General features: G+C 45.0%; 1 protein-coding gene across 1 annotated transcript in view; it reads right to left on the bottom strand.

The window, feature by feature from the left end:
• VPS13C (vacuolar protein sorting 13 homolog C) overlaps window positions 1–27,012 on the bottom strand; it is a 202,531-nt gene that overhangs the window by 44,495 nt on the left and 131,024 nt on the right. Inside the window, 11 exon segments of the mRNA XM_029910705.1 lie at window positions 3,412–3,552; window positions 10,918–11,068; window positions 11,930–11,971; window positions 11,973–12,163; window positions 13,824–13,950; window positions 14,168–14,301; window positions 16,321–16,449; window positions 16,789–16,953; window positions 17,983–18,087; window positions 19,358–19,747; window positions 21,638–21,932. Coding sequence (XP_029766565.1) covers window positions 3,412–3,552; window positions 10,918–11,068; window positions 11,930–11,971; window positions 11,973–12,163; window positions 13,824–13,950; window positions 14,168–14,301; window positions 16,321–16,449; window positions 16,789–16,953; window positions 17,983–18,087; window positions 19,358–19,747; window positions 21,638–21,932 — 1,870 coding nt within the window.

The following is a 27,012-nucleotide window of genomic DNA, read 5'->3' as shown; positions in this document are numbered from 1 at the left end:
GGATGGTACTGCCTTTGCGGAGGTTGGGGCTTAAAGGGCTTTCTCTGTGTCACCGGGGTGTGCATCCCCAAGGACTTGAGGGTAGCCCGAGAGTCCTTGAGGCTATGTAGCCTGGCGTCTGTTTGCTCTGAAAATAAGCCCGAACCCTCGAACGGCAGGTCCTGGAGGGTGTTTTGTACCTCCGGAGGAAGGCCAGAAGATTGCAGCCATGCAGAGCTTCTCATCACAACACCTGACGCGATTGTTCTAGCGGCTGCGTCGGCAGAGTCAAGTGAGGCCTGTAAAGAGGTTTTGGCCACCGCCTTCCCCTCGTCCACTATGGCCGCAAACTCAGGTTGTGAGCCCTGAGGCAAGGCGTCCTTGAACTTGGACACTGATGCCCATGAGTTAAAGTTGTGCCTATTCAGGATCGCTTGCTGGTTTGCGATCCGCAACTGGAGGCCTCCGGACGAGTAGACCTTCCTGCCAAATAGGTCTAGTCGTTTTGCTTCCTTGGCCTTGGGGGCTGGGGCCTGCTGGCCATGCCTTTCCCGTTCGTTAACCGCCGAGACGACCAGCGAACATGGGGCCGGATGGGAGAAGAGAAAGTCAAACCCTTTGGACGGGACAAAGTACTTTCTTTCTACGCCCTTTGCAGTTGGCGCAGAGGAGGCTGGCGTTTGCCATACGGTCTTATAGTTTGACTGGACCGTTTTTATGAGCGGGAGCGCGATCCTGGAGGGACCCTCTGGGCTCAGAATGTCCACCATCGGGTCCTCCTGCTCAACCGTCTCCTCTGCTTGTAGTCCCAAGTTGAGGGCCACCCGGCGGAGCAGGTCCTGGTGCGCCCGGTGGTCAATAGGGGGAGGGCCGGACACTGTTGTGCCCGCCACGGCTTCGTCCGGTGAGGAGGAGGAGGTCATGGCCTTTTGAGCGTCCTCGTCCTCCTGTAACTCCTCCTCAGCGGGGCGGTCCTCCGGGGTGCGCCCCCTGCCCTGAGTCAGGGACGGTGCCGGGCTCGGTGCCGAGTCCGCCCTCTCTGTGTCCGGTGGTCTGGAGACCGTGGCCTCCGCACGGGAGGTAGGGCGGCACCGTGGGGAGCGGGACCGGTCTCCTGAGGGGCCCGATCTCGAGGTTCTGGACGGAGGGCCTTGCTGATGATAGGCCCACGGAGTCCAGAATGGCCACTGTCCAGGATGGCTCCAATGCGGCTGCCAAGAGGCCTCGTGCTCTCTAACGGCGTGTCCTCTGCGGCCATATCTGGAAAGACCCAAGCCCTCTTCCGATGCTAGGGACGGTGACCTAGAGGGCCACGGCGGTGTCGTGGGGCGGTGCCGGTCCGGTGTCGGGGAGCGGTGCCGTCGGGACCGGGACCGTGAGTAGCGGCGTGCCGATCTGGACCTGAAACGGTACCGTTGACCGCGGGACCGGGAGCGGCTGCGGGAGGATGGTCTTGGGAGCCTCGCCATCGAAGCGTCCCGGCGCCTGCTCGAGCCGGGCTGCTGGGGCGGTGCCTCGCTCGCATCGGGGCCGGACTGTTTTGTGGTCCGTTGTGTGGCGGGAAGCCGGGAGTCCACCGAGGCGGAGCTCGACCGGGACCGGCACCGTGAACGGTGCCGAGATGGCGACCGCGATGGGCGCATCATCGCCGGTTTGCCCTTGGATGGCAGTCGCGGCGGAATGTCTTTAGCGTGGAGTGTGCTTTCGGAGGACAATTCAATGAGGTCCTTTGCTGCCTCAAATGTGTCCGGGGTGGAGGACTGTTCCAACAGTTCCTCCAGCCCTTCCTCCTCACTCGACGCGCTTGTCCCGGGGCTCGACGGGCCCTTCGGCGCCGGAGCCACTGGTACCGGGACCTGTATCGGGGCCGTCACGGCCTTGGCCGTACTTGTGGTCTTTGCCGGTGCCACCTTCTTGTGTGGGGAGCGCCCCCGGGCCTTAGGCTGGCCCTTCGACTTGGCCGGCGAAGAAGATCGATGCCGGGCGTCGCCTTGGCGGCACCATGGGCTTAGTCTGCACCGCCGGTGTCGGGTCGCGGACAGATGCCGGGGCACTCCGCACCGAAGTGGACGGTGCCGCGGAAGAGGAGGGCTGTAACGCCGCCTCCATGAGGAGCTGTCTAAGGCGAAAGTCTCTCTCTTTCTTAGTTCTGGGCTTGAAAGCCTTACAAATTTTACAGCGCTCCTTCTGGTGTGCTTCCCCGAGGCAACGGAGACACGACTCGTGTGGGTCGCTCACTGGCATAGGCCTGCGGCACGCGGCACACGCCTTAAAGCCTTGGGCGTGCGGCATGCCCCGCCGCCCAGGGCCGGTGCCGGGGTTGACCAAACCCCTATCACAAAGAGATTTTGGTCTTTGGGAAGAACTAATCAACTACTTAACACTAAACACTTAATTATATTATGAACTGTTAACTATTGCTAATGGCTATGCTAAGGGACACTCTCAGGCGAGAGACAGAGTTGTTCCAACGTCGCCACGGGCGGTAAGAAGGAACTGAGGGAGGGTCGGGCCGGCAGGGGTATATATACACGAGGGCGGGGCGCCGCTCTGGCGGGAGGGGAGACCCTGCGGGCCCGACGGGAGCCGCTGAGGGAAAAGTTTCCGACGATTCGTGCATGCGGCACGCGTACACCTAATGTGGAATGGACGTGAACAAGCACTCGAAGAAGAACATTAGAACTGCTAAGCTTGTATGTAATCAGAATCTACAAGTCAAATGTAATAGCTTGATTTCCACTTTAAGAGCACTTCAAAAGATTTACCTTTGGTGCTGAATTCATGGCAGTGCATGAATGGGTATGCAATTACAGGGCGTGGCGAAGGGGAGGCCTAGAAGCTCAAGTTTTACAATGGAAATGTTCTTACTGTACAAGTATTGCTTCAGACTTCCAATACACTGAAGAATCCAAACCTTCCAACTATTACTACCAAGAACAGCAATTTCTATTTTGACTGCTCACAGTAGTAAACACCATGCCAGGTAATTCTTGTAGGATTGGACTCTGAACCTCTAGGTACAGCACAGAGAGTAAGGGACATCTCATAACTAAATGCAAAATACACAACAATTTAAATGCTGACAATGTTTATAATTATTTTCTCTGCCACAACAAGATTTCCATCATGACCTCAATTATAACGTCTCCCACTCGTCTTTATTCTGCCCTATAGATTGCTTACCAGCACCACCTGTGAAATTCTGGGATACAGTAAAGTCCTGTAGCATGTCTTTAAGGTCATCTAAGCTGATGAAGCAAAGCGAACAGTGAGGTCCAGATCAAAGGATTATTCACCACAAATACCTTGTGGCCCCTTCTTATTTTACCACAAGAGGACTGTCAGCTTCAGATGATCTCACCTGCTGTGGAATTGATCTCAACGCTTACTAGCAATTCTTGTTCAGCCTACAGTGAATAATAAAAATGATACCTGAAGCCAATTCAACTGTGCCCGTAAGCTTCTTTGGTGAGGAGACTGTTTGAACTCAATATGAATGCCCGATAGGAAGTTTCGTCGAATACTGCATTTGATTGGGAGGCGCATTTTCATTGGCATCTTACAAAAATTCACCTAGAAACACATAATACATTTTAGCTCGATTTGGCTAACATAATTGCTCTTAGATTTCATTAAAAAGTCCTTGGACTAGACATGAATGGGCGTTCATCAATTAAAAGAAAGTACATTAATATTAAAAAAATTGAATTTTCAGAACTTTATCGCTGTTGCATAATAGAATGGTTATTGAACTGGATGTACACAAGCCAATATTGAATTTTTCTTTTTCTTTTCTTTTTCTTATAAAGGAGGAAAGAAAACCAGATGTTACTTTGTTACTTTTGCTGCATATCTTTAGTTTGTTGAATGGAGAAGTTAGGAGCAATCTTATCCCAATTTAAGGTATCATTAACATTTTTAGTCAACAGAATTAAAGATAACTAGGAGTCCGGTGGCACCTTAAAGACTAACAAATTTATAGGGGCATAAGCTTTCGTGGGTAAAAAACCCACTTCTTCAGATGCATGGAGTGAAAATTACAGATGCAGGCATTGTTTTACCTCTGAGGTTGCACCCCATAATGCTTTATAGAAATATGCTTATGAATGTAAGTATGACATAACTGGAATATATTTTATGCTACATATGCCATGTAACATATCTCTGCAAAGGTTATGATCTACTGAATATATTCATCCTATTTGTATGCATGTATCATTTTTGTGTTTGAAGTTATGAATTTTGGCTGTGTACTTATTTGATTTTAAGTAACCTCAGTGAAGCATTTGGTCAGCTTCTTGAGAAAAAGACTATCTCAGTAAGTGCCCAATCAAGAAACACTTAAGCTGACAATAGACTTTGATAGATGCCAATCCACGTCTGAGCTTTCCTGGGAACGTTCCTGTAGAGAATTAAGTCATGCATGGACATGTGACTTGCCCAGGTGACTCCAAATCTCCATCTTGTAGAGGGGATTCTACACAGGGGAAGGGAGGGGTTTCCACCCACAAGGGAGAAGCTATATAAAGCCCTGGGAGACCCCTCCATTTTGTCTTCAGCTGGCTCAAGAGGTAGCCTCTCCACCCCCAAAGGATACCTGAAAGAAACTGGAAAAAAAGGACAGTAACCACAGGGGTGTGAGTGATTGCTGGACCCAGACTAGAAGGAGGCTAGTCTGTAAAAAGCTTACTGGAACATCTCTGAGGGCGAGATTTCATCTGTAATCACTTTCTTACTGTATTAGGCTTAGACTTGCATATTTTATTTTATTTTGCTTGGTAATTCACTTTGTTCTGTCTGTTATTACTTGGAACCACTTAAATCCTACTTTTTGAATTTAATAAAATCACTTTTTACTTACAGTAACTCCCCACTTAACGTCCTCTCGCTTAACGTTGTTTCGATCTTACGTCCCTGCTCAATTACAGAACATACTCCATTTAAAGTTGTGCAATGCTTCGCTATAACGTCATTTGGCTGCCTGCTTTGTCCACAGCTGGCAGCTCCCCTACACCCCCCACCAACAGCGCCTCCTGCCCGCCGGCACACCCCGCAGATCAGCGCCTTCCCCCTCCTGCCCCCGGCAATCAGCTGGCTTGTGGCGTTCAGGAGGAAGAGGGGAGGAGCGAGGACTTGGCCCGCAGGCTCCCCCTCTCTCCCCCGCCACCCGAATGCCACAAACCAGCTGATTGCCACAGGCAGGGGAGAGAGGAGGGAGCCTGCACGCTGAGTCCTCGCTCCTCCCCCCTGAACGTTGCAAGCCAGCTGATTGCCACGGCGCACCTCCACCCTCCCTATCCTGCCTGCGGCAATCAGCTGGCTTGCAGTATTCAGGAGGCAGGGAAGTGAAGGGGAGCCTGTGTGCCGTGTCCTCGCTCCTGCCCGCTCCCTCCTGAACACTGCAAGCCAGCTGATTGCCGCAGGCAGGAGGCAGGGGGAGGAGGAGCGAGGACACGGCGTGCAGAGTAAAGGGGGAGGAGGGAAGGAAGAAGAGGCGGGTTAAAGGTAGGGGTTTGTGGGAAGGGGTGGCGTGGGCGGGCCGAGGGTTGAGCCCCCCGCCCCTGGTGCTTGCAGAGTAGGGGAAGCTGCTGCTCAACATGCTTCTCCTAGCCTACAGCACCTTCAGCCTCCTTGCCTGCCTCATTGTCTCCAGTGCCAGTGGGCTGTGCCTGTGTGGGTAAGGCGGGGGCACCTCCCAACTATAGTACTGTACTGTATGGCAAAAAAAATTTTTTCCTGGAACCTAACCCCCCCATTTACATTCATTCTTATGGGGCTGTTTCACTTAAAATCGCATTTTTCAGGAACATAACTACAACGTTAAGTGAGAAGTTACTGTATTAATTAACCCAGAGTATGTATTAATACCGGGGGGAGGGGGGGAACAGCTGTGCATCTCTCTCTATCAGTGTTATAGAAGGCGAACAATTTATGAGTTTATCCTGTATAAGCTTTATACTTGGTAAAACGAATTTATTTGGGGTTTGGACCCCATTGGGAGTTGGGTACCTGAGTGTTGGAGACAGGAACACTTCTTAAGCTGTTTTCAGTTAAGCCTGCAGCTTTTGTGGGACGTGGTTCAGACCTCGGTCTGTGTTTATAGCAGGCAAGTGTGTCTGGCTCAAACCAGGCAAGGCACTGAAGTCCCAAGCTGGCAGGGAAAACAAGGTCAGAAGTAGTCTAGGCACATCAGGTGGCAGTTCCCAAGTGGGTTTCTGTGATTCAACCCGTCACAATACCTGTTATGCAGGTATAATAATGCTTGCATCTGTAATTTTCACTCCATGCATCTGAAGAAGTGGGTTTTTTACCCACGAAAGCTTATGCCCCTATAAATTTGTGAGTCTTTAAGGTGCCACCAGACTCCTCGTTATTTTTGTGGATACAGACTAACACGGCTACCCCTCTGAGAATTAAAGATATATGCATGCAAATGAAAATATTTTTTCCAGCACAGAATTTTTTTTTTTTTACCACAAATCTATGTAACTTGGATAATATTCTGAAGAAATAATCAGTTTAATAAAAAACCTCCATCACTTCATTATTTTAACTCAAAAATGCTGAATCACACAAAAAATTGTGTCTTATGTATCATTTAGTTCAAACACAATCATATTCAAAGCTACACAAAAACTTAAGGCCTATATAATTTATGGTAGTATAAAAGATTACCATTTTGGATACAAAATAGAAGAAAAGTTCAGATTGTTTATAATACTGTATATCATAAAAGTTTTGTCTCTATTTTATTTAGCCTTATTAAGTACTTTAAGAGATTTTTTTCAACAATTCCAATATGCTTGGAATGTAAGTGTTCTACAAATGACTGGTTCTTTAGAAACATCTAAATCACAAGAGAGAAATGTTATAAACACCTGAAAAGCTACAGATTTTTTTTCTGAATCAACAATGTAAAAATGGGTAATTCTATTTTCATCCTCAAACCACTATGCATTAAAAAACGGTTACTCACCTTTGTAACTGTTGTTCTTCGAGATGTGTTGCTCATATCCATTCCAATTAGGTGTGCGCGCGCCGCGTGCACGATCGTCGGAGAATTTTCTACCCTAGCAACACCCGGTGGGTCAGCTGGGGAGCCCCCTGGAGTGGCGCCTTCATGGCGCTGGATATATACCCCAGCCGACCCAGCGCCCCCTCAGTTCCTTCTTGTCGGCTACTCCGACAGTGGGGAAGGAGGGCGGGTTTGGAATGGATATGAGCAACACATCTCGAAGAACAACAGTTACAAAGGTGAGTAACCATTTTTTCTTCAAGTGCTTGCTCATATCGATTCCAATTAGGTGACTACCAAGCCTTACTTAGGCGGTGGGGTCGGAGTGAGACACCGCTGAGTGCAGAACCACTGATCCAAATGCAGCATCGTCTCTAGACTGCTGTACAAGCGCATAGTGAGCGGCAAAGGTGTGAACCGATGACCAAACTGCCGCTCGACAAATGTCATGGTTCGGGATGTGAGCCAGGAAGGCAGTCGAGGAGGCTTGGGCCCTCGTGGAGTGGGCGGTGAGGCGCGGCGTCGGGGCACCGGCCAAGCTGTAGCAAGCACGAATACAGGACGTGATCCAAGAGGAGATACGTTGCGAGGAGACCGGTAGGCCTTTCATCCGGTCAGCCACTGCAACGAAGAGTTGAGTCGTCGTCCTAAATGGCTTCGTATGCTCGATATAGAAAGCAAGGGCCCTGCGTACATCCAAGGAGTGCATATGCTGGTCTTGTCGCGTAGCGTGCGGCTTAGGATGGAAGACCGGGAGAAATATATCCTGGTTCACGTGAAAAGCTGATACCACCTTGGGAAGAAAGGCAGGATGGGGGCGAAGCTGCACCTTGTCTTTATGGAAGACTGTATACGGAGGTTCGGACGTGAGGGCTCTGATTTCAGAAACACGCCTTGCTGAAGTGATGGCTACAAGGAAGGCTGTCTTCCAAGATAGGTAAAGGAGTAAGCAGGTAGCCAATGGCTCGAACAGGGGCCCCGTGAGCTTGGAGAGAACCAGGTTAAGATCCCACGCCGGAACCGGTTGACGCAGCTGTGGGTATAGGCGGTCTAAGCCCTTGAGGAATCTGACGACCATCGGGTTAGAGAAGACCAAGGAAGCGTGTTCTCCTGGGTGGAATGCCGATATAGCAGCCAGGTGCACCCTGACCGAAGATATCACCAGGCCCTGCTGTTTTAGGGATAGGAGATATTCAAGTATAAGTGGGATCGATGCCTGCAAGGGGGGCGTGGCCCACTGCTTGCACCAACAGGAGAAGCGCTTCCATTTGGCCAAGTAAGTGGCCTGTGTAGAGGGTTTCCGGCTGCGCGGTGTCGGGGAGCGGAACTGGGAGCGAGAACGGTGCAGATGGCCATTGCAGTACCGGGATCCAGATCTGGATCGCGAAGAAGACTGTCTGTAGAATCGGTGCCGGGAGCAGCCTCTCAAACGGGATTGGCGCGCATACCGGTGCTGGGAACTGCGTTGGGACTCTGAGCGGTACCGATGCTCGGGTCGGTGCCGAGAGGTGGACCGGTGCCGGGAGGAAGAGCTGGGCCGCGAGTACGACCGGCGCCATGATGAAGTCCGGTGCCGGGACTGCGAGCGGCGTCGGGACCTGCTCCGAGACTGGGAGCGGTGCCGAGAGTCCATGCTTGGAGATGGAGGGAGTAGCAGGGCAGGCTTGCCCCTGGATTGCACCATGCGGAGCGGATGCGGTGCCGCGGTCTGAGACGGTGCTGGTTCCGTGAGGGCAATGAGGTCTCTCGCCGTCGCAAACGTCTCCGGCGTAGATGGGAGACACGGCTCAACCACGGAACAGGGCGGGCAGCCAGTCCGCACCGGACTCAACGGCCCTACTACCGGTGCCGGCGTCAACCGTGTCGATGACGGCACCTGCAACCTCGGACGTTCCGATGCCGGACGCAACTCCGCAGCCAGTGCGGGGGCGCCGGTGCCTGCTGTTGCGTGGCAGTCTCTCATGCTTTACTGGGTCTCTTGTGACCCGGAGACAGGGAACGGCACCGAGGGGCTTGCGGCGGATGCAGTGCCGATGGAGGACGGTGCCGTGGGGTCTTATCCGCGTCTCCTCACGGTGCAGTACCCGAGGCCGCCACCGGAGCGCTGCGCACCGAGACGTTCAGTGCCGGAGCTTGGCATGCCGAAGGAGGGTCTGGGCTAAGTGCCGCCTCCATAAGGAGCTGTTTAAGATGAAAGTCCTGCTCCTTTTTGGTCCTGGGCCGAAAAGCCTTGCAGATCCTGCACTTATCAGTCTGATGAGACTCCCCTAGACACTTTAGACAAGAGTCGTGGGGGTCTCCCGTTGGCATAGGCTTAGCGCAGGTCGCGCACGGTTTAAAGCCAGGAGCCTTGCGCATGAGCCCGGCTGCACGCCGGGGGGAAAGGGGGAGATGAAAACCCCTTACCCCCGCTAACTACTTATAACTACTCTGTAACAGCTATTAAACTACTAAACTATACTAAATCTATAACTATACAACTAACAACTATCTACAACAAAAACTAACAAGGAAAGCTAGGGAGAGTGGAGGACAGCTATGCCGCGCTCCACAGTTCCAACTACCGTCACGGGCAGTAAGAAGGAACTGAGGGGGCGCTGGGTCAGCTGGGGTATATATCCAGCGCCATGAAGGCGCCACTCCAGGGGGCTCCCCAGCCGACCCATCGGGTGTTGCTAGGGTAGAAAATTCTCCGACGATCGTGCACGTGGTGCGCGCACACACCTACTTGGAATCGATATGAGCAAGCACTCGAAGAACGGCTATAATGCTATGTCTTCAATTTTTATCTGTGCATCTCTAGTCAATATTTACATTCATCACTGCCCTAAAATAGATGGAATCCAATGACCACAATTCAGCAGTACACACCTATTTAGTAAAGCACTTAAGCAGATGTTTAACTTTAGGCACATATTTAAGTCCAGTTGACTGCAATGGTATTTCAGCACATATACAATGCTGAATTGAATGGAAGTGTGACTGATCTTATCTTTTTAAGTATCAGAGGGGTAGCCGTGTTAGTCTGGACCTGTAAAAAGCGACAGAGTCCTGTGGCACCTTATAGACTAACAGACGTATTGGAGCATAAGTTTTCGTGGGTGAATACCCACTTCGTCAGACGCTGCGTCTGACGAAGTGGGTATTCACCCACAAAAGCTTATGCTCCAATACGTCTGTTAGTCTATAAGGTGCCACAGGACTCTCTGTCGCTTTTTACTTATCCTTTTAGTGGCTGCCATCTGATCCCTAATACTGCTACAGCCAAAGGAGAATTTCTATTAGGAAAAGGTGTAGTGGCATAAATTTTTTAAATCAGATATCCTGAGTTTATCCACCAATTATGGTATTGAATTCCAAAAGCCCAAGGTAAGTGAAACAGTGAATTATTATAAAGTCCAATGTGCTTATAAAGTTTCCAATTCCTGTGTCATAAAAGGGATGAGATGTGTTTCGGTGCTTCATAAAGAATATACATCAAGTATAACTTCTGCATGGAAGAAACTTTTTAGACCAACTTAAACAAGGTTTCATAACCAAATATCCTGCAAGTTCTGCAATGTTTTTGTCTTACTGGATGCATCCTAGATGACATACAACTACTGCATAGTTGAAATTACAGTGTCTGTCAGACAAATATAATCAACAATAACAACTTAGAGTCCTTGTGGCTCCTTGTTGTTTTTGCTGATACAGACTAACATGGCTATCATCATCAACAATATTTATTAACACTATCTGACAAATGTCTGATCGGAGATGATCTGTTTAAATGTACAATTGCATACACTATGAAGGCATTTCCCAAATGAAGACTTTTACATGTTGTCTAAATACATTACTGGTAGTAATATGGTGAAAACTGTTAATAATTTTGATAGAAAAAAATTGTATGATTAAACACTGAACAGCCACAAGTGTACCTCAAAGTTGTTGTCTATTTTAACCCAGCCCAGATCCTCCATGGCATTTGTGGAAAGGTATTTTTGATAGGCTTTTTCCAACAGGTTTATCTGCTTTTGATTAAATGGCTTCCATCTCTGCTTTGGTTTCAATTCCCAGACAACACCAGAACTACAAGGTAAGTACATTAATGTAATTAATACTTTTGAATAAAAATGCATTGAAGTAGAGTATACCAAATGTTCTAATGTTAATAAAAAAATAATAAAAAAAAAAAACCACACAAAGCCTCATCCCCATATTTCTGATGCTGATTTCCATTCATTTGTTAAAATTATGATTCTTTCTTTATGCCTGCCAAGTCAATGACTCATGAAAGTGGAAATGAAATTTAGAAATGAAATTTATTTTTCTTGAATACAAATTTCTACAGTTACTATCATAAAGTAAAGACATGACCCAAATTACTGATGTCCTTTTGTGGATATTTCTATGCATCTATCTTTGCAATTTTTGATGAAAAGGATATGATTTAGTACAAAGAATCAAGTTAATAGTAAAGTTATTTCTGAATTATGAATAGGAAATTGAAGAAAAGAACTGATTGTTTATTATCATGCACATGAGTGTTTTCAAATTTAATTTGCCATTGTGAAAGCAACAGTTACTAAAATGCAGAGTGACAAATCAACTCAAAATTTACCTTGTGTTGTATCACAAGGCACAATTCTTTAACTAGTCACACAATAACTCCACTGTACTCAAATGATATAATAGGACTTGAAGTCCAGAAATAAATGTCAAATTAATTAGGGAACTGTGACAAGACAGGCATTTAAAATGTATATTCCCTTGATAGCTCTACAACAGCAGACAAAATGTAATTTTAAAAATTCAGCATATAATGCTAAAAAAATGTCCTATTTTAGAAGCATAATCCACTTCAAATGACAGTTTTCAAGTGTATTAAAGTATATGCCTAAACTACTCCTTGGTCCATTTAAAGGCAAACTTGCTTTCCATCTGCAGTACCTAGTAATCCCTATGTAAGAGATTTCTTGTTTATTCTCATTTGACCAGAGAAAGTCCAAGACTATGAAGTGACAAGTTTATTTCTTGATCAGGTTGCTCCATCTCCTCTGCTTGCCGTGCTTTAGAAACTAATGCAACGTCGTCTGTAAAAAGCAGTACTCTCTGGCGTCCATCCAGAAAGGACACCCAGTGTATTTGAGTATTTGAATTATAAGGAAATTGACCACATTCATCCTGAGTTGGAAAAAAGAAAGGTACTTTAGTTGGTTGCATAAAAACACAAAGCAAGTAGCAAGCAACGGCCCCAATTAAGCAGAACAATTAGAATTTCTGAGGTACCTTATTATTGCCTTTAATCTGTTGTAGGATATTAATGGGATGGAGTCTTCTGTCATCATGGGCTGCCTATACAACCCATACTTTTTTTTTGGTATTTAGGGTCTTGTGGATTATTAAGATGTTAAATAAGATATCCACATTTTTTAAAAGAAGCTAAGGGTAATCTCAAGAATTGAAGACCTTAGCAGTACAATGACAGTTAAGAAAAATGAATCCCCTATTATACAGCACCTTAGTATACTAATCACAATATTAAATGGACAAATGTAGTGTTTAAATGTTATAGCATCCCCTTAATGTGTTAGAATTCTTTCAGGGTTAACACAACTGTGAATGAATGAGAACTGAGACAGTTATTTAGGCTTTTGAAATATAACTTCAGAAGTGAGTATTAATGTAATACTCATGTAATGTACAATAATTAATGTAATGCTAACCATACGCTGAAAAGATGTGTCTTAACATACATTAAAACAGGTTTCAATAGTCAGAAGCTACAAGTAGCAATTTTCCAGTATGTAACGATGTTTACATTGTAAGGTACCTCAATTTAAAAACAAAACAAAACAAACAAACCACCATTACTAAAACTGAGCGAAGAAAAATAAATTCCACCTTGTAATAAAAATGCTCCTTTATTCCTCTGCCTGTCAATTTCCAGTTATTTTCTATTTTCCTGTCCTAGACTATGTGATCTAATCCTTTGCCCATGCAAAATTGTTCATCAACTTTTTTTTTTTTTTTAATATGAAGTGCTGTTTCTGGCAGGATGGATTTGCTTGATCTTTTCCTAGGTTTATGTCTTCACCTTGGTTTTGCTCCTCTTTCTTCCTGTTTCCTGTCTCAGCATTGTCTTTCTACCCTCTATCCTAAATCATTTTTCTCTCCTACCTGCATGTTGTACATGCTGCTGAACACTTAAGTAGCTCACAATGAGCAACTCCTGCAATGCAGTACTCTACTCAATGGAAGTGTTTCCTCTTAGTGAGGGGAAGGAATTCAGGGTTGTGATTTTCCCCAACCCAGAAAAAATACATATTATATTCTGGAAAATAACTGCAGGAAGTGCTGCTTTCACCTGCTGCAGTTCAAACAGGAATAATTAGAGTGTACATTGCTCACTTTTGATACTGGTATGAGTGACCATCTTCACTTGCTGCATCACTTCCTCTTTCATTGCCTCCTCTCTTTAGAGGTGTATCAGCAAATACAGATTTCTAGTCCTGGCAGCAGTAACAGTCTGCCCCTCTTATTCCTCATTTATACACAGCCTGCTTATTAGTCTGATTAATGTTTGTTTCAGATAAAGGAAATTGGGAGATCTGAGTTTTGCCCTACACACGAGGGCTTACAAGATTCTTCAACATACTCTCAAGTAGAAACAGCAACTACACAAAAGGTTACCTATGTACAGAAACAAAAACCATGACCTAACAAAAGGTCTTGCATTTTAAATGACCAGATCTGAAGTCAAGGCCTTATCTCCAGTCTCTCAATGAACTCATGATTCTAGTTTGGGTCACACCTTCCCTCCCCCAATCTTTAAAAAAAGTACCTTAAGTAGATCATGTTCACCAACATTTTGTGCATACGTCCAAGTTAGTTTTCTTATTCCAGTGGGATCTGCCCAGGCAAACAGTCGCACCTCCTTTGGTTTTAACTCCATCTCCTCCTGTAACCCACTGCGATAAAAATAAGCAGGTAAATAAGCCACTGGAACTCATGGCATAAGCCGAGTTTAATATGAAGCATTGGAACATCATTGTAAAATATCTATTTCTTATCTTCATTATATTGTATTCAAGAAAAGTGCATGAGAATTTAGGTTCCTTGCCTTCAACACTAAAAACCGGATAAAAGTTGGAAAAAATAGATGGCAGAATTCTTACTTTTACATACCTCTGTTTATATTTAAGGGTGTCCCATGGAGTCTGGTTAATGATAAGAGCTGGAGCAGCTCCCTCATGGTAATCCGAGAAGTTTATGACTGTAGAATTTTCAGAAATGTTCACATTTACCAGTATGCCTCCATTCTGTTGAAGATAAAGACTTGCACTGTATATAGTTTATTAAATATAAAAGCAATCTAATGATCTGCTGAACTCTAACAAATTATGAAAATGATTAACCAATTATTAAACCATTTATTAACCCTTTATACACTATTTACAAATGTAATCTTAATGTAGGTTGTGACTGATTTTTAGTTAAATCTTTGAAATAGTTTTTAAGATTATTTGTTTCAGTGTACTGGCTGAAACGTTCACCTTAAAATACTGAAGATGTTAGAACTTATATTCAAACCTTCGTATTTATTGGTTCTTAAGTTGGCATTCCCCACGTAAAATATGGCAATGTTAAACTAATTCTAACGAAAACTTTAATGGTTAATTCACAGAGAAAATAATCCTCTAAAATAGAGACACAGTTGTACATGTGCTCCACCAGCTTTAAGGGGTCAGCACTTTTGTCTTTGGATGGTCAATGTCTTTTGGGGAGTGAGGAAGGCCTTTCCTGGGTATGTAAATGGATCAATCTCCCAAGCAATCAAGCCTGAAAAAGTTTTCCCTGCCTTCTGAGAAGGCTTTCCATAGGAATCTTGTCTCACATAGGGAAGAGCAGAGGATCCAATATGTCTTCCAAAGTCAAAGCCACTCTCCCTAGTCATGTGAGGGTTAGGGGCCTGAGAACAGTTGTGTCAAACCTCGCTATATGTAGCTTCAGAGAGGATTCTCCCACACAGACAGTACACCTCATTACCTTAAGCTTACTTTGTTGTTCTGTGGAGTAGTGTGAGTATCGGGGGGAGGGGGCACCTCGTTATCAGCGAGGAGTTCTGTTGGTGGACCTATTCAGCTAACATGTTGTAGCGGGGTGGTTACCCGCTCCTGCCCTTCGGAGCTTAAAACAGCCCAGGGGAGGGCAGTGGCTGGGGCAAGAAGCCTGGGCTGATTAGGGAAGGTAGGCTCAGCTGTGGCCAAGCCCCAGTCAGGCCCAGCTGGCCCCTATAAGAGGTAGTGATGTCCGCAACCTTACACATGTGCCTTCTGAAAATCTCCTAAGAGGACTGGAAATAAGAGAGACTCAATAATAATGCAGAAAAGGTAGAAGTGTTAAATAAATATTTATGTCAAAATTTCAAGTTAAGGTGGAAGTACTAAATCTACACTGTTTGCATTGTAGAGACAGAAGTTTGTGAAAAGAAGGGGTGTGGCCTAACAAAATCCAACCTGCCTTCAATATTTGCAAAGAGAGGGACAGGCCAAACAGTTTAGATCAGGTTGCAGGTCAGGACCCAAAAATGGGGAGTCAAAGATATCACGCTTACATATCCTGTGTTTCTAACTATTTGAAAAAAATAAATCTAAGTGCCTCAGCACATCTCTCCAGCAATCTACAATCCAAAATCATCCCCAACAATCAGTTGAGTGACTTGCCTAACAATCTGTTCAACCATTCAATGTTTGGTTTTGATTATATGTAAAGTAACTCTGCTTTGAGTGACTTGTTTGAGCATGCAACACTTATGTGCCTAGAATTTCACAGTGGCATGTAATGCAAGTAAAAAATTCAAAAATTGTATCAGTTTAAACATGAAACCATTTTTAGACCATACTAATAACTGTCCATTTGTTTGTCAAGAATGCTACATCACATATCTTTATGATGTTGTAATAGCTTAAGTATTTGAGATACAGAAGTAATCTTCCCTTCCTTTTATGGTGGCGCACACATCACAGCAAATCTTGCTGCAAATCAAGTAAACAAATTGCAGGTGACTTATACCATTCTATTTATAGATCAATACAGCTGTGCAGTTCGTTATAAACTTGTGAAGAAGTAAATTCAACCTAGTTTCATACATCTAACAAAAAGGATTTTTAAAAGTACAAAATGCATATCCTGCTACATTCACACTGACTTTTCAATAGGCACTTGAAATCCATCTGCCAGCACTCAATGCAGGGGACTAAGAAATTACATTGACTTGGTTAACACCACAAACATAACAAAATTATAGAAAATATTATTATTTAAAGTCAAAGACTCACCAACTCTTCCAGACTTAACAAAGTACCATTGTCCTGTGTGTTATAGAAGAATGGTGTGGATGCACTTTCATAGCCCACCACTCTGACACATAATTTACCAGACAAATTTTCAGGCCAAAATGGAAGACACTGGAGAAAAAAAGTCAAAGGACACATGTAACATGATGATAATTCAACAATATTGTTATAAAGATTAGTTAATGACAAATATGGATTAGTCTTTCAGATACTCTCCCTCCATACCCCTGACATCCAGGAGTACACATTTACACTGTCACTTACTAAGTTACTCCATCTATGATGATCTAAGAACCTTATATCAGACTGCCTACTGAATTTTCTTCATTAATTTGACAAACACCTCAGCCTGATTAACAAAAATATGAGTATTTGTTTCTAAATATTTTACCTTACACAGAATCATTTGTCTATTTTAGAAACATCTAAAGCAAGAAAAACAAAGAATACCTCTGAAGATGAGAAATAATTCCAGTTATGAGTTGGCAAAGAGCCATTAGACTTGATTTCTCCAACTTCCAGCTCCAGAGAAGAATTGTTTGCTATGGTGTAGAATGGAGTTAAGGTAACTATCCTGGTGAGATTAAAACTACTCATTTTGATGCTAACTCCAACCTGTTGAATAAAAATAACTTGATTAAACTCAGCCCATTTCTCCATGGTATTTTCATCTGCTTGACATAAATAAAACAAGTGGAAAAGTAAACCTTTATGTTATCCCATAAAGTTATTCCTTCTACATATTTATTATCCTATTAACAGCAATACCCAAAGGCCTCAACAGTAGTAGGACCAGTGCTAGAAACGACACAAACTCCAAGGAACAGAGACTGTACCTCCAAAGAAGTGTGTGATATACCCAATACAATGGACACAGATTATTTTAGCAGTGGTATTTTATATTCACTTAGAGAAGGGAAACCCAAGGAGGGTAAAATTACTGCAATAAAGACATGAGATAAATATGGCTTGATCAACATGGGAGGGAGGGAGGGAAAAGGTCAGATTTTCGAAATGCTATTGGGAGAAAAGTTTATCTTTAAAAGGAAATGTTTGTAGTCTCCCTATAAATGTTTCCATTTTGCCCCTAGGATGGTTATTTCAATATCTGCAAACAAGGTAATGTTATTTAGTTATCTGATTATTTTTTTAAGATAGCCACTGTATATAGTCTGAATCTGATATTTCGAAGACTGACACACAAAATTAAGTGTATACATACTATTAATTATTTGTGTATTTATTATTTGTAGCACCGAGAAGTTCCAGTCATGAACCAGGATTCCCTGTAGTAGGTACTGTACAAATAAATCAAGTATTTGCAACTTGATCATCTGTGTCTCTAACTTATCTGAGATGGCATGTCCATCTTTGAAAAGATAGGCCTCACCATGTCCAAATATTTAAACATCTGTTTTCACAAACTAGGCCTGAATCCCCAGGTGGCCTAACTACTGGCCACCAAACGTCAAACTAAGTGGTATTATGCATACTAGTGTGATTATGTTAACAAACCAATGCACCCAAGAAATACAGATGAAATATCAAATTGGCTTTTGTTAAACTTATTTGTATCCAATATATTTAATTACTATTATTAGGCTTCAGAAAAGTTAGTAAACAAATACAGAAAGTAGGCCTTACCAGATAGTCCCTGTCATTGCCTGGGCACTTTACACATCCGTAACTTCCGACAGTATCAAGGGAGAAGCTAGTGGACCATGAACTAGTTGAAATACATAATTGGATCTACAGAAGAAAAAGCATTTTTAAAGATTTTTTATGTAAATTTAAAAAACGTAAAAAGTTCATATGCTGATTATCCATATTGTATTATATTAAATATCTAGCCCAATTGTGTAATGGCACCAACGCCTAGGTCGTAAGCTTTTGAAAATCCCACCCATGATGTATTACTAGCAAAGTCACCCAGTTTCACCGCTGCAATTCCAGCTAACTGGCTTACTAAAACCGCTAAGTACTTGGGCTCTGGCAAAGAGGTTCACTGCAGCAGAAGATAGGTGATCAATAGAAGAGCACACAAAACCAAATATGCCATCTGCCCTGGTAGCCATTAGTGACCACAGCATGTAGATAAAGAGGGAGAGGAAAATATATAAATGCTTGTGGTCTCTATTTAAAGGTCAGGGTAATAACCAAAAGATGCTGTCAAGACCAGTCTTCACTTATTGCTGACAATTTAAAGATGGAACATCCAGGACTAAAGGCCTACATAATAAAAAAAAAATATGAAAAAAGAGTAATACTAACAAATTGTTTCATTTATTTTGTCACAGACACACTTTTTTTTTTTTTTTTTTTTAAGAGCATGACTAATGTATTGAACACAATGTACCCTCAGACAAGGAACTAATGGGATGTTCATCACCCAAACCCCTTTGCCTAGCGAACTTCTGTTAAATTGACTATGACTAAACAGCTGTGAGAGAAACGATAGCCTTAAAAGTCAAAAGCAAGCAACTATCTCACCTGTCCACCCTCCCACTTAATATACCTCTCTTCAAATCTAATAAATAAGAAATGAAATAGATGCTTTTATTGCCTTGTGGCTGCTCAAACCCCCACAATAAGATACAATTTTCCCCTCAAAATTACAACTCTATTTATTATAATTTTTGTAAATACAAGATTAGCACTGCTTCACATTTTCCAGCATTTTTCATTTCCTTTTTTTAAAAGTTGAACTCCAGATTATATCAGTGCAGAATGAACTACTGTTGCACTGCCTGTACAAGTTGCTCCCTTGTTTCCCCAACCTTCCCCGAGATTTTGGGAAGAGAAAGAGGCAAGAGAGAAATAAACTAGTGTTTACTTTTCTTCCCAAAAGGAGAGCTAAATTTAAACAAAAACACAAAAATACTGATGTTATATTGATAGATTTTTTTAAACAAGTATTGATACTGAAGCAGGGTAAGAATTTCAAGGCCAAGCATGAACAATGTCAAAAATTAAATAATTCCTCACTTGAGGAGATTTTAAAAGAAATTAGGTACCATACCTTGTTTTTACTAAAAATGTTCCTTTTCTTAAAGGAAAACAGGATAGTATCCCTGTAATCTGCTGGGTGTTTCACATGTATATCTTCAGCACGATACTGCAGAACCCGAGAAGTCTTATTGATTATCCAATAGGGACTGAACACAGACAGGATCATACGGCTACCAACTCGCCTGACATGTATATAGACATCTATTGTCATTATATCTGTGGAATTGGAGGTAAAACACACAGGAAAAAATTCTGGCAGCCCATCATGGACTCTAAAATGTCCATTCCAGTTTTTACCCTGATACTTTATCAGAACTAACTCCATTATTTCCTCACTGATTCTTGAGTGAAGAACATCTGCAGCACTCCCTTCTAGCAACTCATGAGCTTCTGCGGTTCCCTAAAATAAAACAAACAATTTTTAAGAGGCTTACTGGTAAGAACTATACAGTATTATTGACTATACAGAACTATACAGTGGATACTACAAAAAGAGTGCAATAGCTTATATTCTACTTTTTAAGTCTTACCTGTTCACTTGACCCTAGAGTTTCCACTAAGGGATATCTTTGATTACAGACACACAGTACAGGGCCATCATGACTGCCCACTGTACACAGGAAGCCTTAAGAACTCAGGGACAAGCCAATATATTACAGCATAATGATTAATCATCATCATATTATTTCAAACATTCTCTTAATAGCTATATTTGTCTAAAGTCCAAACTCAGTGTTTCAGCATTCAGTATGGCCGGATGGGGAAAAGACACTTACAAATTTAATCTGGTTTCAAAACCTAAACAGATCAAACCGTCAACAAGGGGATTCTTATACAACCCCTTTCATTCAACTATTTCACAGTTAAAGAGGTATTTTACAGGTAGCACAGTAGCTAAATCAACTTGCCTCAAGTTACATATAAAACCCATGGCAGATCTGCGAGCTAACTAGGTCTTTTCCTCCAACTACTAGAACATACAAGTTTAGTTTCACAAATTGAGAGCTATTTGTTTCTGTGAGAGGATCCCCTGCCTGGGGCCAATTGTTCTTCACTTTTCTCTCCATGCAGTATTACACTCCTGTTACAATTTTGGATCCTGGCATGACCTACAAGTCAGCCTGTCCCAAGTTTTTTGAGAGAAATTACTGTAGCAACCAGCTCTACCTACAAAGTTTTTTTAGTAGCTGTCCATCCAAAAACTCTCCTAGTTTGAGACTAATATAGTAGTAGTAGTCTGTAGTACTATTCTGAAGCCCTAAGATGGGCCTGTGGTGATCAGATGCAAATAATGCATTTTACCTTTCATAAATGAAGCCAGGACACACATCAGCTGGCAATACCAGAAATAAACATTAACAAGTGTTCTTCAATGCCTCAGAAACGTGTGCAATGAACACCAAGTTGCTTCTTGGTCAATCATGGGATAAATACCAATTTTCTTTAGGCCAGAAGGCTGAAACACCTCACAGCAGTCATTTTAGGCTGTCTACTGCTGTACAAAAGCTTAAGAGGATTTCATTCTTTCAGGGGTCTTGTTCTCTTACAAAACAAAAAACGAAACAATCCAAGACCAAATTTTCTTACTTCTGCAATATTGTAGCTACAGAGTTAAAAGTATTTGTATGGTTTTTTGGGTGGGCTTTTTTTGTTTGTTTGGGTTTTTGAGGAGGATGGGAAGGAGAGCACGTGTGCACAATGGATTGGGGAAAAGGATGGGAGGTTATTGTCCTACTATTCTTTATGGAAGTCTGTCCTCCTTCGATGTGACACTGGAAATGCTTCTCCATGTTACCTCACCAAGAAAGTAAGGAAGGGGAAATTATCAAGAAAGCCACTAACTTCTTCACATTTCTAGCCAAGTTAAATGTTATAGACGGCCATCATGAAGACCTAAATTAATATCCAGGAAAAAAAAATCTGGTGTCCATCAGTTTTGACATTTAGCAATATGGTCCTCCTTGGCACTAAACTAAGGTACAAGTGGGGAACAATGTTCCTTGTATGAACAATATTTGATCCTCTAGAAAAACCTGGTCCCTAACTCTTGTTACTCCAGGTGGATGGCAACACAACAACCGTCTCTGGGTACTAAGCCTCACCATACAAGAGCACTCAGACTGACCTGGGATGAAGGAAAAAGACTCCAGCTCACATCCCTTGCCCTAGAATCCAAGAGCCAATGTAGTCCATAGAATATATAACTTAATATCTTCTGTTTATAGATGGAAATCATTGGATGTTTTCCTTAACTTTATTTTAAAAAGTCACGATTGCTTAAATTCCATACCTCAAGTAAATATCTCAAAGAGTATGGCAGAAGATTCCTCAAAGTGAGTGTTGGGTAAAGATGGATAATGTAGGCTGGATCCCAGTCCTCCCCGTGCGTGGCAATAAAGTTTAGTTGATCAGGAACAGCAGTTGTCATGACTATTAGAGGTAAGAAGCTTACTTCGGTAGAAGGGCACTGTAACATACATCTCACTTCACTGCTTCTATGAAGCTCTTCTCTCCAGGCAATATAAGTTGTGGATTCTTTAAACTGACCTTCTAAGATCCCTGTTGGTTGAATAAATAGATGACACCTACATGGAGGGGGGAAAAAAACAAAAACCACCAATAGAGCCTTCACAAACACACAAGTGTGGATAACACATTTAATTTTAGACTATACTTAAATAGAATAACCTAATCACACTGAGTAACCAAAAATCTCTGAAATCCCACTGATTAACCCTTTATACAATGAAAAATAGTGCACTGGACATTCATAGACAACCTTATTAACAGTATAAGAAATATTTGTAATAAGAAGGTCAATTCTTTAGTGTTTGTAACCTGGATGAAAAAAGATGATTGTAGGAGGATGAATGCAGGAGAATTCTATATTAGACCTTGTCCTAATAGATAAAGAGGAACTGATCACAGAAAAAATGGGTACTCACCTTCTCGTAACTGTTGTTCTTCGAGATGTGTTGTTCATGTCCATTCCAATCAGGTGTGCGCGCGCCACGTGTGCGGTCGTTGGAAACTTTTTCCCTTAGCAGCTCCCGTCGGATAGGCTAGGGACCCCCAGGAGTGGCGCCTTCATGGCGCTCAATATATGACTCTGCCGACCCAACCCCCCTTCAGTTCCTTCTTGCCGGCTACTCCGACAGAGGGGAAGGCAGGTGGGTATTGGAGTGGACGTGAACACCACATCTTGAAGAACAGTTACGAGAAGGTGAGTAACAGTTTTTCTTCTTCGAGTGCTTGTTCACGTCGAATCCAATCAAGTGATTCCCAAACTCTCCCCCAGAGGTAGAGTTGGAGTTAAGAATCACTGACTGGAGAACCCCTCTGCCGAAGCTGCGTCCTCTCTGGCATGCCGGGTGATGGCATAGTGGGTGATAAACGTGTGCACGGAAGACCAGGTTGCCACTCTGCAGATCTCCTGGATGGGCAACTGGGCCAGCAAGGTGGCTGACGAGGCTTGTGCTCTTGTTGAGTGGGCTGTAATCGCTGGGGCTGGATGTGACGAAGTGGTAATGTTCTTAATGTTTTCTCTGAATACTGTGTGGGTGCCTCAGTTTCCCCTATGCATTTCTTAGGTATCTAGGTGGGGGGATCAGTGTGTATGATTGTTGCAGAGCCCAAGAAGGCCCCAGTGATACTGTCTGCACAGAGAATGTCCGGCACTCTGTCTCCTGGCAACTAATGGCCTGGACCCCTCCTCTGCAAAGATGCCAACTGAAGGTGTTGGAGAACAAAGAGATCAGGTGACCTCCTGGCCCAGGAAAGAGACAAAGGCCAGAGAGGAGGGGCTGGAGGGTCTCAGTTTGGAGCTGGCTGGGGAAATGGAGGGGAGCCCAGTCCTGCTGTCTGTACCTGCAAGACCTGTCTTGGACTGTGTTCCTGTCGTCTAAATAAACCTTCTGTTTTACTGGCTGGCTGAGAGTCATGGTGAATCGCAGGAAGCCGGCGGTGCAGGGCCTCGTCTCCCCCAAAGTCCTTGGCCAGCTCGTAGCAGGTATGGATGCAGTCCGTCATCCAGTAAGAGATGCGTTGTGAAGAGACCGGACGTCCCTTCATCCGGTCTGCCACTGCTACGAGCAGTTGATTCAACTTCCTAAAAGGCTTTGTGCGCTCACTGTAGAATGCTAGCATTCTCCCAACATTTAGAGAGTGAAGCCTCTGCTCCTGCGCTCTAGCATGTGGCTTGGGATAGAAGACTGGCAGAAAGATGTCTTGATCAATGTGGAATTGAGACACCACCTTGGGCAGGAAGGCTGGGTGAGGCCTGAGTTGTACTTTGTCCTTATGGAAGACCGTGTAGGGGGCGTCAGAGATTAGTGCATTTAATTCGGACACCCTCTTGGCTAATGTGATGGCAACCAGGAATGCCACCTTCCATGAGAGGTACAGAAGGGAGCATGTTGCCAGTAGTTCAACTGGGGCCCCCGTTAATCTGGAGAGGACCAGATGGAGATCCCAACCAGGTACCAGTGGTCACGAATGTGGATATAGCCACTCCATACCCTTGAGGAAACGCCCTACCATGGGGTTGATGAATACAAAGTGCCCCAGCTCTCCTGGGTGGAATGCCGAGATGGCCGCAAAGTGCACCCTGATGGATGAACCTGCCAATCCCTGCTGTTTCAGGTGTAATAGATATTCAAGGATGAGTGGTATAGATGCTTGAAGGGGATGTACAGAATTCCTAAAGCTGGAAAGCTTCCCAACAGAGGGGAGGAGTGGGCTCTGCCCTGCTTGTTTATGTAAAATACGGTGGTGGTGGTGGTATCAGTCATCACCGCCATGCACTGCAACTGCTTTTTGGTTAGGAAAGTCTCACAAGTTGTTGCGTCGCTCTGAGTGCCTTGATGTTGATATGAAGCGGGAGCTCGGTCTGCGACCACTGACCCTGCATCAGTAAGTCTCCTAGGTGGGCCCCCCAGCCGAGAGCGGACGTATCCGTTACCAGGTCATGGAGGAATGAGGGGTGCTGAAAAGGATTCCTTCATAAACCGCGCAAGGATCTAGCCACCACCGAAGGGATTCTAGAACTTGCTCCGGTACCGTCACTACCGAGTCCAAGCTGTCCTGATCTGGATGATAAGTTGAGGTGAGCCATGCCTGGAGTGGCCTCAGCCTGGCGTGCCTGACCACACAGGTGCAGGCTGCCATGTGCCCGAGGAGACTCAGGCATACCCTTGCGGTTGTGGTGGGGTATCGCCTGAGGGTATGGATGATATCTGTCATTGTTTGAAATCTGGACTCTGGAAGTATCGCTCGCACCTGCACCCCCACAATGAATTCTAATCTTTGGGTCAGGGACAGCGTTGACTTGTCTAAGTTGAGGAGGAGTCCTAGTCTCTTCAAAGTCTCTCTGACCAACTGGACTTGGGACTCCACATGCTCCCTGGAGTGCCCCTGCAGCAGCCAGTCGTCAAGGTAGGGATATATCTGTACCTGTCTCTTGCAGAGAATGGCCATGACAACCGACATGCACTTGGTGAATGCTCGGAGGCCGTTGACAGATTGAATGGGAGCACCGTGAATTGACAGTGTTTGTGGTCGACCACAAACCACAGGAAACACCTGTGGGCTGGACAAATGGCAATGTGAAAGTACGCATCTTTCATATCGAGGGTTGCGTACCAGTCTCCCGGATCCAGGGAAGGTATGATCGTGCTCAGGGAGACCATGCGGAACTTCAACATGAACTGGTTGAGTCCTCATACGTCTAAAATGGGTCTGAGACCCCTCTTTGCCTTGGGGATAAGGAAGTATCGGGAGTAGAATACCTTGCCCCATACCTCCTGAGAAATCTCCTCCACTGCCCCATGGCAAGGAGCGATTGCACCTTCTGCATAAGGAGATGCTCGTGAGAAGGATCCCTGAAGAGGGACGGGGAAGGGGAGGAGCAGAACTGGAGAGAATATCCTACTACTGTGCAGAGCACCCAGAGGTCCAATGTTATTTGTGACAAAGCATAGTAGAAGTGGGACAGACAATTCAGGAAGCATGGGGAAGGATCCGGAATCACGGTGGGTACGCTGTCCTTGGGCACACCTTCAAAATCCTTGTTTGGAGCCCAACGATGGCTTGGTCGGGCCCTGTCCCTGCCCTGAAAGCAGGTTTGAAGGCTTGCGCCTGTTATTCCTATGGTGATAGGAGTCCTGTCTTGGCCGAGGCTGATACTGCCTTTGTTGCTGGGGCTGGGGCTTAAAGTGTTTGCGCTGGGTAGCAGGCATGTGCATCCCCAGCAACTTCATAGTTGCCCTTGAATCTTTACGGCTATATAGCCTAAAATCAGTTTGGTCTGAAAACAGCCCTGTGCGCTCAAATGAAAGGTCCTGCAGGGTCTGTTGAACTTCCAGGGGTTAGCCGGAAGCTTGGGGCCACGAGGTCCCCCTCATGACCACCCTGGAAGAGATGGTATGTGTCTCTGAGTCAGCCGAGTTGAGGGAGGCCTGCAGGGAGGTCCTCGCAACTGCTTTCCTCTCCTCAACCATGGCTGAAAATTCCAACCTCGAATCAGCGGGGAGCAACTCCTTATACTTGGTCATAGATGACCAAGAATTGAAGTTATACCTGCTGAGGATAGCCTGTTGCCAGGTTTTCCTCAGCTGGAGGTCTCCAGCAGCACAGACCTTCCTTCCAAATAGGTCCATGCGTTTAGCCTTCTTAGACTTGGGGGCCAGTGCCTGTTGCCCCTGACGCTCCTTCTCATTTACTGCTAAGACCACCAGGGAGCAAGGGTGTGGGTGTGAGAAGAGGTACTCGTAGCCCTTGGAAGGCATGAAGTACTTCCTCTCAACTCCTCTGCTGGTGGGTGGGATGGAGGCTGGTGTCTGCTACAGATTAGTGCTTTGAATGGTCTTTATTAACGGCAGCACCACCTGGGAAGGCCCTTCTGGGGCAAGAATGTCCACTATTGGGTCTTCTGCCTTAACCACTTCCTCCACCTGCAAGCTCATGTTGCAGGCAATGTGACAGAGGAGGTCTTGGTGTGCCCTGTGGTCAATGGGCAGGGGCCCTACAGCTGATACTCCTGCTACCACCTCGTCAAGTGAGGAAGATGAGGTCGCCAGCAGTGGTACAGGGTCCTCCCTGGCTCTCGAGCTGCCTGGGTTGCTCTTGGACTGCACCAGGCTCCAACACTGGTTCCTCAGAGGCAGCTATCTCATGAAGTGTTGGCAGGTATTGGGCAGGTTCCCCGCGGAGCAGGTCTATCCTTAGGTGACTGGTAAGGAGAGCATCCCGAGGTCACCGATCTAGAACTTCTGGAAGGGGTACCCTGGGCCTGATGGTAAACCCAGTGGGTCCAAAAAGGCCATTGCTCGGGGGGTTGCCACTGTGGCTGCCAAGCCGCATGCACGTCCCTTCGGCACCTACTCAACCTGTGCTGACTGCGCCTTGAACAGTAGGAGTCTCTATCAAGTCTTAAGAATCCAAGGGCGAAGACCATGGCGGTGCTGAGGCCCCAAGGGTCAGCCATCGGTGCTGCAAGAAAGAAGCAGGGGACCGGTGCCGCGACGATCTTGCCGATGACCGGTGCTGACAGTCTGGTGAGGGAGACCGGTGCCGCTTATCCGGTGACGGCAATCGGCTTCTGCGCTCTGGTGCTGCTTGTGAGGGCGTTATGGATCGGTGCCGGGAAGACAGAACACTGCGCCCCCG

Source organism: Terrapene carolina, unplaced genomic scaffold (genome assembly GCF_002925995.2).
Source record: "Terrapene carolina triunguis isolate 2854851 unplaced genomic scaffold, T_m_triunguis-2.0 Scaffold67, whole genome shotgun sequence".
In the NCBI taxonomy this organism is placed as follows: domain Eukaryota; kingdom Metazoa; phylum Chordata; order Testudines; family Emydidae; genus Terrapene; species Terrapene triunguis.
Note: the sequence above shows the minus strand (reverse complement) of the source record. Positions and strands in the feature narration are given on the sequence as shown.